The 13,840-nt window shown below is 39.3% G+C and overlaps 1 protein-coding gene across 10 annotated transcripts in view; it reads left to right on the plus strand.

Moving 5' to 3' along the window:
- Positions 1–13,840, plus strand: part of RBFOX1 (RNA binding fox-1 homolog 1) — a 1,498,136-nt gene that overhangs the window by 1,458,211 nt on the left and 26,085 nt on the right. For all 10 annotated transcript variants that reach the window (XM_029222049.1, XM_029222042.1, XM_029222050.1 and 7 more), the window contains one exon: positions 2,242–2,306. In XM_029222049.1, the coding sequence (XP_029077882.1) occupies positions 2,242–2,306 (65 nt within the window). The remainder of the gene's footprint in view (positions 1–2,241; positions 2,307–13,840) is intronic.

Raw genomic sequence — 13,840 nt, forward strand, 5'->3', positions numbered from 1 at the left:
CATTCTTAAATAACAAAGATAAGTGTCAGGACATTGACCACTTGTGCCTGTCTTGCATGGAAACACACATCTATTTTCTCTAAATGGCCAAGTCATTATGCAGACATACAGAGGATGGATCTTTCCTGAAGCGTCATAGATAAGTCCCTCTGAAGGATCCCAGGTGTACACACATCCATTTTATATTCATGCAATAAGTATCAACCTAATAGTCAGTGAGGTTTGTTTTAGGTGTATTCTATTTGCGCTGCCACAGTTTTTCCCACTTATCAAACTTGCTACCTACTTCCATTGACGGAAAACATTGCAGAAGTTGGGGGAGTCCTACAGAGTTCAAAGAAGGTTTGCAAGCAGGACGTGGCCAGAAATCTTTACTGGGACCAAATTCACAGTCACCAAGGCATGACTGATTGACACGGAACTTGATGCAAAGAACTTTGCAATAACTTTTCTTTTCTGTTCTGGAAGTGAAAGAAAAAACACACACTCAAACTTTCTCCATTCAGAGCTTTCAGCTGGTTGCAGCTAAGGCCTCCTAGCAATCAGGAAACCAATGCCAGCCCCTCCCTTCCTCATTAAGTTCAGGAACGTACATACCTGCAGACCTGTGTCTTTTATGGCTGCGTGATGAAAGCTGAAGAGATGGGCAAGCAGATGAAAAGAATGGCTCCAGAAATCTGGTGACCCCGATTTTCCCTCAGCCCATCGGTCTGTATTCCTCAGCGCATCACTCTGTATCTGGACCTTGGTGCTGGGTGTGACAATTGCTTTGGTTTTCCATCTCCTCAGCACATTTAATGAGTTTCTCCGTTCCTAATTAGAGAACATGGTGTTTGGAACACCAGGTGGTATCTGGCTAAGACCTCTTTTTTTAACTTTCACATTGTTTTTCAAGGGAGACTTTTTTTTTTTTTTAATACTGGCTCCAAATTATTGGTGATTATCTGTCAGCATGTCTTGGAGGTATCGTCTCTAGCATGATCCAAAGAAGGAACTTGATTAAGGAGAAACTAGCTTTTTGGAATTGCTGTGTAAGTGATAGCGACGCTTCTTGCAATTTTCTCGTTCATCTGTTTTCTATCCTATACCTGGAGCCAAATATAATGAACTCCTTCACCCAAAACCCTACCATTAAATCCCCCCATTACACCAGTTATTTATGCTGTTAGATGCCCTCTGACATCGCAGTCTGTCCTGAATTGCCCCTCTACAGTGAGGGTGAGAACCCTTCTCCCAGAGGATTATGGGACTATGTATTCTAATTAGAACCTGAATGGTCCTGTGTTATCGGTGGAGACTGGATCCTGCTTGTTAACTGTGCTGAAATCATTCGACAGTGGTTGATGTATCGCTGTGGTCTGCTGGGCAAGGAGCTCTGTTATTTTCACAGTTTGATAATCAATGCTCCACTGAACGCAGTTCCTTTAGAATATGCCCATTTGTTTGTCCTCTGCTTAACTGAACAATTGCAATTACTGGTACATACAACTAAATGTTAATTATTTTTCTCAGATTTTTTTTCTCTCCTAATGATTTTATTTACAAATTGGAAGACTTTATATTTTCCACACCAAACAAATTCTCCATCTGAACCAGTGTGATATCTTTAGCTGAAAAGACAGAATTTTTAAGTGCTCACCATTCCTTTTTTTAATTGTTACGTGATATATAGAAAGCTGGAGAGTCTTCTTTAACTGCTTTAGTGGTTGAACAACTACACGTGCAACAGATGGCTAATACACTTTCAATCAAAGGGTTATCTTATTTTTTTTAATAAATATCAAAGTAAGACAGCAGGGCATTAGCTTGACCAATATTGGATTTTTAAGGAAGTAATCAGAGATTGAATAAAATGTAAGTTAATAGCTGATAAGTAAAGGTAAAGCATACTCATTTTTGAAAATCTGGAAAGTTCAGCAAAGCATAAAGAGCATTTAAATAATTCCCCATAATCCTCCCCACCCCAAAACAATTACCATTAATTAACATGTAGGTACATCTCTTTCAAAGGGTCTCTGGGTTGTCCCTTTGGGATATGCTTACAACTGCTAACTTTTAACATCCAGCTGGGGTTGGTGGTCCACCCCCCGTCTTTCTGGCGTGTTTCCATACTACGCTTTCATTAACCTCCACTTTAGTTTGTTAGAGGTGGGTAACCACTGTTCTGATGTGGTCTCACAATCGGGCGCCCTGAGTTGGCTTCCTCTGCGTTCCTAAGTCCACTTTCTCCTTGTGTTTTAGGGTGGTTACGCTGCGTATCGCTACGCCCAGCCCACCCCTGCCACCGCTGCTGCCTACAGTGACAGGTAAGGGCCTTCCTTCTCATGCTTGACATTTACCTGGAAATTAACTTAACACGTGGGAGATGAGATTCTCGTCTGGTTTTGGTGCAAATGCATGACTGCTGGGGAGGCAGCACCCCAAAAGTTAGGTCTCATGGTGAAGGTCAACAGGGGGCCACATAGAGAGAGGATGCACAATGACGCCTAGCTCATTCTAAGCACTCGCCCTCTCTGCTGAGACACAAAGATAGTGATACATTTTGTCCGTGCATAGTTGTTTTCCTGATCTCAATTCCTGTGACAGCACACCTTGCATGCACAAAGTATACTCCCTGTACCAACCTTCTCATGGTCTTCTCTGTAAGACCCTGGTTTCATCTAATGCATAGGACAAAAACCAGGAGATGATCCTGCAGGTTTACCTCGATTTTCAGCACCCCGTTTCCCTTTTTTTTTTTTTTTTTACATCTTTGTACATCCAGGAAAGCATTCCCCTTATTGCATTTTTTAATCCAAACCAAAGGAACGGGGGAGGTGTATCTGGCATTCATAAGGAGAGTCGTTCTTTTTGGCAACGCGCAATGACCGTATGAACAGAAGCCAACATTTATTTGTAATGCACACCACATGTTAAGACTGGCAGCGGAAGGGTTTAAGAAATGCAGAAGTCAGAATTGGATGTCGGGGGTAAAGGCTGGGGGATGGAGGAGCTCTATTACGCGTTACCCAGGCTTAACAGATGACTCGGTTTCTGAAATGGCAAGCCACAGCTATTTTTGTATAAGTGCTTTGAAAAAAAAAGTGTGCGTTTCCATATCGAATGCAAATCGTTGGCTCTGTTTTCTGAGGACATAAATGTGAATGTTCAGATGCTCTGCATGCACAAATGTCATGGAGGGTGCTTATTTTGGGTAATGACTCCTTTAATTTAAAAATATGTTTCATGAATAAAACAGTAATGGTACCAATTTGCATGTGTGGCTGAGGCATGCTGGGTCCGACAGGTAAGCAGGCGATGTCTTGGACTCGAGAATGGGGAGTGTCGGCAGACACTGGTTCTCCTCCCTGGCCTCTTGTGACTCAGTCCTTATCTTGGTTTGCTGTGGTATGCTTTCTCTGCAGTTCCATTCCATTTCTCACAAGGTGTGTCGTTAGCTCATTGTAACTACAGACTTCTTCTGAGGTATACTAAAGCAAAAGAAATTCCTGAACCCAAAAAGCCTCACTTTGAAAACCCCCGGCCTAAACTTGTAATAAAATGGCTCTTTGGCAAGATAGAATTGAGATCTGTTGTCTGAATGTATGCAGGTATTATTCCTATTTTCTTATGAACAGCCATCACGAGCTCTCAAGGCTGGAGGGAGCTTCCAGAGGAACCCAAACTATTGTCAATGTGCAGTTCTAATTGCCTAAATTACCCAGTTACCCAACCATCAGTTGCCAGGATGCAAAATATGTCTTATAGACGTTGCTGTCTTCAATACACTTTGACACTAGATTAGGGAAATTGAGAGGGTCAAAAAAGCTAATAAAAATGATGACAATCTTGAAATCCTCAAGATCCTTCTACAAATGAAAAGACTTAATGCTATTAAATTCTGCACACTGAAGATTCACAAAATATCAATTGTAATGTGGTTCATCTACAACCCTTAATTATTTTTATGAAAATATCTCTAGATGCTAAATTCTCCAACACCCACTCTCTATATAATTATAATCATAGTAACTTTAGCCTGCTGCATAATTATAAGAATCTTAAACAGATTTATGTCTTTGGATTTTTTATCTTGCTTCTCAGTATAAGTGCATCTATGCCCAAGCTGAAAAAAAGGTTAATTACAAAGATATGATTTAAATTGCTTTCTTTAATAAAACCAATCTAGACATTTGGAATATAAAAAACAATGTTTAATACTATTCTTAGATAGAATTACTTGAGAATCTGGCCATCTCTATTTGCATTCATCTTAAAAATTAACATTGTGCTGCATTTGGGGGCACCATATATGCAAATGTATTTATGAAATCTGTTGTTTTAATATTATTAAGATTTCTCACCGGCAACATGTCCTACTGAAAAATTGCCCTCATTCTTGGTTTGGTAAATCTTGACTAACTCTGCAATTCCCACTTTGGTGTAATAGTTTCAGTTGAAGAAACCAACTAAATATACTCTTGTCCATATAATTGGCCTCTTGCTGTTCATTAAAGAAACTTGCACATTAGGTCTTTTTGGTTGCTGAGGCAATTGATTGCTAGCCCTGTTTCACTTTGTTATAAGCAAGACACTTGCCACGTATGGAAATATTGCATTGAGGGAAATGCAGTAATAGGTAAATTACCAGAAAACAATCTTTAAAGTGATGTTTCTGGTTTGATTTGTAAAGTGTATTTATGAAATGGTGGTACTTCCTTTTATTTTTAGTAAGCAGGTAAAGAGAAGGAAGACCCTTTTAGAGAAGACACATATTTGGGGGAAAATGTGAAATGATCAGAATAGCTTTCGAATCTAGATTAAGATGCCAATTATCTAGAATTATCTCAGGGCAGCTGTGTAATCATTTCTTTTTACTCAATCACAGTGTCATATCAGTAGGGAGAGACTCTTAGTTCCTACTTTCTAGAAGAAAGGCAGGATGACAAAGAGAAAAGCTTCTTAACCCAAAGAAACTCCTTCAAAATAGGAAGTAAAATCAGCAGGAATAGAGAATGTTTGGGTCACGCTCACTGGCTGTCAACTTGATCAAAAGAGAAGCTGCAACAAACTTTCTCTCTAATCGTGAGATTCACTCTTCAGACATCTTGAAAGGGAAAGAAGTTTGATGTCCCCAGTCGGTAGAATTTTACCTTTTATCAGCACAAATTAAGCCCTCATCAAATTAAAGATTCAGGGGCCTTTGGAAAATCTTGAACTCCAGTAGCCTCAGGACTGGCCAGAACGTCCTTGACGGCCACCTTGCAACTCCCCACCCAACATCTTCTTGGTTAAATGATCACATGCTGATTATCTCGGAGTACCCTGAGAGTTTCTGAATGCTGACCTCCAGAATGAAGACCGTCTGGTGTGGGCAGAGATTTCCCCCAAAGAAAAAGACCTGACTGGACTAGGTAATTTTATAGTCTTATTGATGAATTGAATGACAATAGGCAAACATCTTTCCTTGGCATTTAGGAAACATTTGGTAAGCCTTTGACCTCACCTCAAATCTTTACTTCAAATCTCACTTTGATTTGTGGAAAGCCAACTGTCCGAACTCTCAAGGGAGATGGTTTTCTGAGCTTGAACCAATCAAAGCATGGCAGTGGGGCCAATGGTCATCTGGTCATTGCATGCCACTTGATGTTGCTGATGTGTTCGTGGTATGTTCTGGATTTGACAGGTCCATCATCACAGTAACTCAGTGAATGGCTTGCTTGAATTAAGCCTGGGGACAGGCTTCTCTTTATTGATTGGCTTTCGGTTTCTTTGTGTCCACGACTTGGTCCTTGTTGCATCTTTGAGCAGCCAGACTGGGAGGTGGAGGGGTGGTGATGGGGGGAGATTTCCTTTTCCATGAATTTTGCTACAGATATTTGGGTAAATATGTCTGATGTGTACACTGCTTTGATGAAAATGTTACTGTGCCAAAAAGGCAGACATTTGTCATGCTTGTCCTGCTTGCTAAACATTCTAACATCCCCTAACAACCAGTGCATGGAAACGGCCCTCCACATTAGGGCAGAAGGGAACTCAATTCAGACCAGCTAGAGGAGAAGGTAATAAAGTGGTTCACTCCAAGATTTCACGACGATCCAGTTGCCCTGATAGTTACCCTGGGCCACTGTTTTCATATAAGACATGCATTTCCGTAAAGATCCCTGAAAGTTAGCAGCTTCTGACATACAGTAGTAGTCCTGGCCATACAGGTGCCCCTAGACTGAGCAAAAGAGACAGCAAGCCACAGGTTTCTGTTTGTTTTATTTTCTACCCTTTTTTGTTTGTTTTTTGAGACCTTTAACTTTCATCAGCAATGTTAGACTGTACCATGTGAAATTTCTACCTTTGTGTGCCCCACATGGTGCACTACTGGCAATTTCGCATAGCTCAGCTTAATGGAAACCCAATTAAAATGCCATAATAGCAATCATCGTGCTCTCTGCACTTGAAATACATATATGTATGGTCATACACATATATGTGTGTGTTGTGTATATATATTATTCATATACATATGTGAAAATATATGTATACACAACACATACACGCACACACACACACACACTTCTGCCTTAAGACCTCATGGAGGACTCATAACAGTATCTAGGTAAATCTTAATACAAGGAGGTCAGGACTTGTCAAGTTCAGCCAGTCGCAAGCCCCATGCTAGAACATCTATTAAATGTGATACTACAACCTATGAATAAAAGGTTCTATCTCAGAGAGAAATAGATTAGTAGTTCTTTCTTAAAACTCAATAGGAATAAGTAGTCATGTCTTTGGAGTCATGGAGAGGTTGATCTGTAGATCAACTATTTAAAATTATATGGGTGGTAGGGATGGATGGATACATACATGCATAGATGGGTGGATGGATAGATGGATGGATGGATGGTTAGAAAGGTAGATAGATGATAGATAAATAGATACGTAGGTGGTTAGGTGGATGAATGGAAAGAAAGGGAGAAGAGAGAAAAAGGAAGGAAGGGAGGGAAGGAGGGCAGAAGGGACGGAGGGAGGGAGGAAGAATGGAAGAAAAGGAAAAGAGAGAAAGTGAGCGAGAGAGAGAGAGAGAGGAAAGAAGGAAGGAAAGAAAGAAAGAAGGAAGGAAGGATGGACAGATAGGAAAAAACTATCATTTCTATGCTCTTATAATATTTCATCATAAGCTAAACTACAGGACGTAGAACTAAATCCTTACTCACAACCTTAGTTTGATCTAAACTGAAAAACTAAAGGGGTTTGAGTTGATTTCCATTTATGTGGGTACTCTCTCTACTTTAGGACTTTTGACGTCCTAGATTTAGATTAAATAATAGAGAAATGCCGTCATTAAAATAAGGCTAATAATTGCATTTAAAACGATACACCATTTTATGTGGAGTCCTTACCAAATCATATAGACTAAAAATGAAGGGGTTGTCAGCCTATAAAGCATATGAGCCCCCTGAATGGAAAATTTAATTTACCATTTAAGGGTTTTTTTGGTAGAAAGGTTAATTTTAAAAATACTGTTATACTTTAGGGACTTAACAATTTTACTTTCTCTTGCTGTGGAGTAGAATATAGAAAGCTTCATCTATGGGTAATGTGGATCCCTTAATGAGGGTAGACCATGCAAAGCAGAGAAAGGCGGGAAGTTGCATTGTTTTTTCCCATTCCTCTTATGTGAACCAAGTTAGATAAGGGTGGAAACTGTTTCTGATTAAAAAGCAGTCACAAGCCCCTGCACCCATCCTTTGTAGATGTGTGTAAGGAGGGATTTCAAGGTCTTATCCTGGTGCTTTGTGTGAAGCACTAGCTCCCTTGGCCAGCTCAAGACCTGATGACACTTACTGGTTTACCAGGACAGGAGAAGAACACGGATAATGTAATATGGCCGTCAACTCCCTTGTCTGGGGAATGGCCAGGCTTTACCCGTGCTTCTTTCGCATATGCTGTGAAAAATAGCTTTTCTTGTATGAAATGATGACAACAGCTTTGCTTTCTTCTTTTTTTATCCAGTTTTGTTTTTAATGTTCTTCCTTGGCAAAGTAAAAGTTGGCAACTCTATGATAGACTCCTTATTATATTTTATTTACATTTTCAATCTTTTTTTGAGAAATCCACGGGTGGATTTAAATTAAAAATAGAGTGAGAGCATTCTAAAACTTGGTGATGCCAAGAATAGTATTCTCAGATGAACGAGAAACTGAGGGCTTAGTTCATGAGGGGATAGATCTGCAGTTAAGACAAAGATTCAGGGTCGGAAGGAAGCTATTTTGGACTCACATTCTAATCTGTTGAGTTAAAACATGGCAGCAATAGTTACTCCACTATCTTTTATTGATAGTGCCCTGTTGAAGTTGTTCTTGATTTTAGCTTTTAATCTTTTCCACTGTTTTCACTCATCCTGATGAGCTCTTCTGGGCTCTGCAATTAAGAAAAGAAAATGATGCTCTGTGAACTCGTAATAGAAATGAGACACTAATGCCTTTATTTATATCCTTCTGTACCCCAGTGCCCAGAAAAGCACATCCAGTCTTTAAAATTAGAACACCAGGTTGAAATATATATTCATACATAGTATTGTATATAATATTTCCTTGTTTTTATTTATATTCTTATTCTTCTTTCTGGTTTAAAGTTTACTTTCTTAACTGATTCTTTTTTTTTTTTTTGGTGATTCAGCATCCCCTCAGGAAGAGAAAGGGAAGCTAATTATTCTAGACAGCTTCAGGGTAACAAGAAAGAAACAGGGATTGCCTGTGAGTTTCCTGTTACAAGGCACACATACTACATGAAAATAAATTGCTTCAATAAAACTTGCCATATATATGAGAATGCTCCTGTGAAAATGTTCATTAGGTGGAAATAGAGGACTTTGGTACTTGCACTATTTCTTAAGACTTCTTGAAGTTTAATACAGTAACTGAGCAAACTTTGATTCAAATCATCTCTCTGTGATAACGATAACAATAATTATGATAATAGCAATAATAACAATGGCTGTGTATGGAGTCCTTACTATGTGATAGCACTAAGTGTTCTAAGTGCTTTACAAAGACAGTCACTGAACTGTCTCACTAAGTATTAAATTGACCGCCATGGTACAGATGGGGAAGACGAGCTTGGGGAAGGGTGAAGTAGATGTTCAGCTCAACTTGAGAGCTAATGTCTATGCCCTGAATCCCCAGGCTCTATTGCATCTTAGTGGAGCAACCTTGAGAAGTCGTTTCTTTGCCCTCCGTCACCTCATCTGTGGTGGGTATATTGATTCCACCTCACAGAGTGGTTTGGAAGTTTTGAGACACTGCCTATGAAATATTCAGTGCATCAAGGGCAGTACATAAGATACTCTTGTTTTCATTTTCATGTTTATATTTTCATAGTCATAAATTCCAGTTTTTCATATTTTATTTCATATTCCCACAACATAGTCCATTAAGAGCTTTAAATCTGGGTAGCAACAGTGAGCTTAGAGGAAACCAAAAATACCTAGGTTATTTCAGTTACACCTGAATCTCTATAATCCAGGGGTTTGAATCTGTTGTTTCTTTAACTGATTCCAGAGTCAAGCAAAGTTTAGGGAGGATAATGACCAAATATACTCAACTGATTATGATGTGGACAAGACTTTTAAAATATAGTAGGTAGGATTATATGCAACTCTAATCCTTTTTAATCCACTGAGTTCCAAGAATAATTTATGTTTGCTTTGTTTTGCATTTTTTTTAACGGAAAAACATGCTTTTTTTTTTTGGCTACTTAAGCCCCCCAAATTGATCAGTCCTCCAAAGTTTAGATTTTGATATGTCAGGTTTTGTTAAAGTGAGCAGTCTTAGATGATGTTTCCTGCCACTTTTAAAACTCTTTTCACCACGTAGATTTCTGTTTTGAAGTTAATTTTTTCCGTAGTGTCTCTAGTGTGCCAGGTACTATATAAAACATTGGAACAAATGACCTGATCAGGTAAGCAGTATAGTTAGGGCACCCATATAATGATCATTTAAAATGGATCATTTTAAATGGGACATTGAAATGATCGTTTAAAATGGGATGACGTAACAGAGAAGGGATGCACTGGTAGTAATGACTCCAGGACAGCAGGCTTCAACTAGGACTGTCGTAAAACCAGAAGAACATGTGTGGTCATCCTAAGTAGAACCACCAGTGTGTGGATAGGAGAAGCAGGTCCAGGCAGGGTGATGTACACTCTGGGAAATCCCACTATTGGGCTTCAAGTCCAATGTCTGTCGGTCCGGGTCTTGGACTGTTTCTACCTCCTTATGCTATTGTTACAAAGTCAGGGCAAAGGCACGTTTGCAGCTTCAAATAGTCATACCTGAGACACAACTTGATAACTTAATGATTAAGAAGAGAATGGAATTTCATGCTCTCATTTATTTATTTTTCCCTATGGATCAATAGTTCTGATTGAACGTTCACCAAACAAATTACGATAACTAAGATAATTATATTTTCTGCTAGCCTGCTCTGCAGGTTGGAGCTGATTCCACTCTCAGAGATAGTGAAGGAGGGAATGTAGAGCTCTTGCTGGTAGCATCAGTGTGATTTTGGGAACTTGTGTTTATGGACACTAAGCTCTCAGTGATGAAAAGTAATATGGCTGTTACTGATCAGCGTGTTTCCTGAGTTTCTCTTCTTTTTAATTTACAGACAGGTACACACACACGCGCGCACACGTTAAATGAAAAAGTGCTCAAGTTTTTGTTTCAAGAAGTATTTGCCTTTGGTCCATAATCTTAACGGCTTCTTAACAACCGTTAGGCACTGCCAGATGAATATATAATTTAATTGAAGCAGTTAAAAAAAGAAGCAAGCCTGTAATAGTCAACAGACTGGACCAAGAAGGAGTTGGGGAGATATTAAAGGACATTCCAAACCCAATAGACCATAGCTGTCACAGCCATTTGGGTAGACACGTTTGCCAGTGACAAGACAAGATGTAACAACTCCTTTGGTCATATCATGGCCTAATTACATACTTTTTGGGTTGCAGATCATTGACTTGATAGGCCACAAAAAAGCAAATAAAACCTATCTTTTCAGTAGCGCCATCAGGGTCCTTCAGCTGTGAAAGGTTTAGAAGCAGGTGAGAAAGCCCAGAGCTTTCTAGAGGCTGGTCAGGAACCTCTGATGAGGACCTGTACACAGAAGCCTCTGGATGAGCCATTTCTGTTGCAAATAAAGAACTTTCCTCGTAGAAGACAGTATTCTAGTCAAGTAGAAGGGAATATACACACAGTAGATAGACTCTGAACTGATGAAGCGTTAGTGAATGTGACGAAAATTAAACCTGCTCCACTTCGCCTTTTATGTTTTTGATCACTATCGGATATGCTAGAAAATCTTCGGGGGTAAGAGGGGACTTTTCACTTAAAAATTTCTAGTATTTCTTTTAACGTTATCAGAGCAAGTTCTGACTTTTGTACCTATGAAGAGAACTTTTAATTCTTTTCCAGAAGAACTGACTTCTACTTAAATGTGGCCTCTCTTATTTTCATATTTGTGTGTAATACATGCCTGTGAACAGTCATTGGACAGAAATAAATGACTTCTCATGGTTTTCTCCCTGATGTGAATCACAGTGATTTATTCTTCTGGAATGAGACTCTCCTCCAAATCATAGTGCCTTTCATCTTGAATTACCATACAAAGCATTTAGAGTAGGACCGCTATCAGAATTTAGGGTAGTCGGGTAGGTAAGAGCTTGAGGAGGAACTAACTTGTCCATGTTGTCATTGTTTCCAGGCTTATTCTTACCACATTATGATGTGTTAATGTTCAGATAGATCATTAGATTCTGGGGAGATGAGACAGAATCAAAGCCAAACACCCTTTTCCCTTAATTATCTTAATCACTTAGATTGAAATGTGTTGGCCTGAGAGTCTAGACATACATCACACGTCTGATAACCTGGAACAGTGGTTCCCACTGTTTTTGCAGCCGTGGAATCTCTTTAAAAAGAAAACTAATATTGCTGGATGCTTCTAGCATCCTTTTAATCCCTATCTCCTTTCATGGTCCAATTTTGTAATTTGAAATTTGATTGCATTAAAAGATTGAGGGACTTTTTCCCCCCTGCCATTTCTATATTGTTAGAGGGTTTGTGGACCACTTCTAGTAACTAGAATAGGAGCCCAGCTTGTGGGGGTGGGGACACTTGAAAAACGTCTCCTGGAAAATACTAGCTCCACAGCTTTCCCAGAAAGACAGTTTCTCTGTTGTTCTTTTCATTGTTTATTCAATATCTGTCTCGAACTAAAACAAGCAACAGGAAAAGAAGCGCTTACCTTATTCTGTTCTAAAATTTCAAGATTGAAGTGGTTCATCTTGAGGGTCCTTAGAGCCTTACTCTGAGAAGCATTGTTCCCAGACCAACCAAATTGGCCTCACCAGGAACTTGTGAGAAATGCAGAATCTCAAGCCCCACCTGAACCACAATCTGTACTTTCAAGATCCCGGGGTGATTTGTGAGAAGCACCATTCTCAGGGTGCTTCAATTCTACCCCGATAGGCAGTAAATAATATTCACTCTGAGTTCTCCTTCCACAAATCTTCCACATGTAAGAGAGTTTGTCATTGTAACTTGTTGCTTTGTAAACATCTCTCTGTTCTCTCCCTTCCTAAAGGAGAAAGTAAGAGCTGTCCACGGTTGGGCATTCCTCACAATCCGTTCTGTTCTGACTTCCTTCCTCAACTAGTTTAGGGCCACAAATAATCATTTTTTGATTCCAAAGATCCAAGAATAATGAAAGTGATTCCATGCTAATATCTCCTCATTGGTTGTGTAATACTGTAAACTCACACTGTTGTAAAACGTACCCTGGAAAAGTCACATCTGATTTCTCTTACCTTTATGGAGCCTCCATTTTGTCATCTGCTAAAGGGAGAGCATAACACCAGTTAGAATCAGAAAGAGATGAAGGTGAACATTGCTTTATAAACTGAAAGAGGTGGCAAAAAAGCATGGCGTTATCAATAACTCAATTGATTATTGACAGATTTTTTTAGGGTGTATATGGTTATTTGAAAGCATTGGATGTATACAGGCAAAAGCAAGCAAATTAAATTAAATGTATCTAAAAGTGCAAATCATTTTTAGATGAGGCAATCTTCAGGACCCACCATAACACTAACATTCTGGGAACCTGTGCCTTCCCCAACTTGTCATTGGCCTGACCAAGATGTAAAGCAGGGTCTTTCATACTCATTGTATCTATTCTTTGATTGGCACATGCGTTGGCAAATCTTTGCTTATACACCAACAGACTGTGATCAGAGATTTACATATAGAGACTGAATCTCAGTAAGTTGCTTACTACACGCGGTAGTACAGGGAGGCTAATTGACTCTCCACTGCCTCATCTTTAGAGTGGGGCCGATGAATCATGCCTGCCTCCATGGGTTGTTGTGAGAATTAATTGAGGTCATGAAGAAAAAGCTCCTTGAATAGCACTGATACTGAGTAGCCCTCAGGATATCATCAGTCATCCTCCTCAACATCATTATCCTCCTTATTTTTATTAGCAGCAGCATCACTAAACTATAGGCATATTTTGTTTTGTTCTTGGCCCCAAAATGAGTCCGTCCTTGTGGCAGCAGGTTTTCAGAGTCAGGAGAATTTTTTTGACTCTAGAAGTTTTTTTGTTGGTGGTGTTTCGTTTTTCAATCTTGACTTCCATCCTAGAAATATGAAAATACATAGACCCGAAATTTGCTAAGAGAGTAGAACTGAGGTGTCCTCACCACACACAAAGGAAGGTAACTATGTGAAGTGATGGATGTGTTAATTAGCTTGATTGTCATAGTCATTTCACAATGTACATGGATATTAAATCATCACTTTGCACA

The sequence above is a fragment of the Monodon monoceros genome, unplaced genomic scaffold (assembly GCF_005190385.1).
Source record: "Monodon monoceros isolate NGI ecotype Baffin Bay Population unplaced genomic scaffold, NGI_Narwhal_1 Super_Scaffold_13, whole genome shotgun sequence".
NCBI classification, from domain to species: domain Eukaryota; kingdom Metazoa; phylum Chordata; class Mammalia; order Artiodactyla; family Monodontidae; genus Monodon; species Monodon monoceros.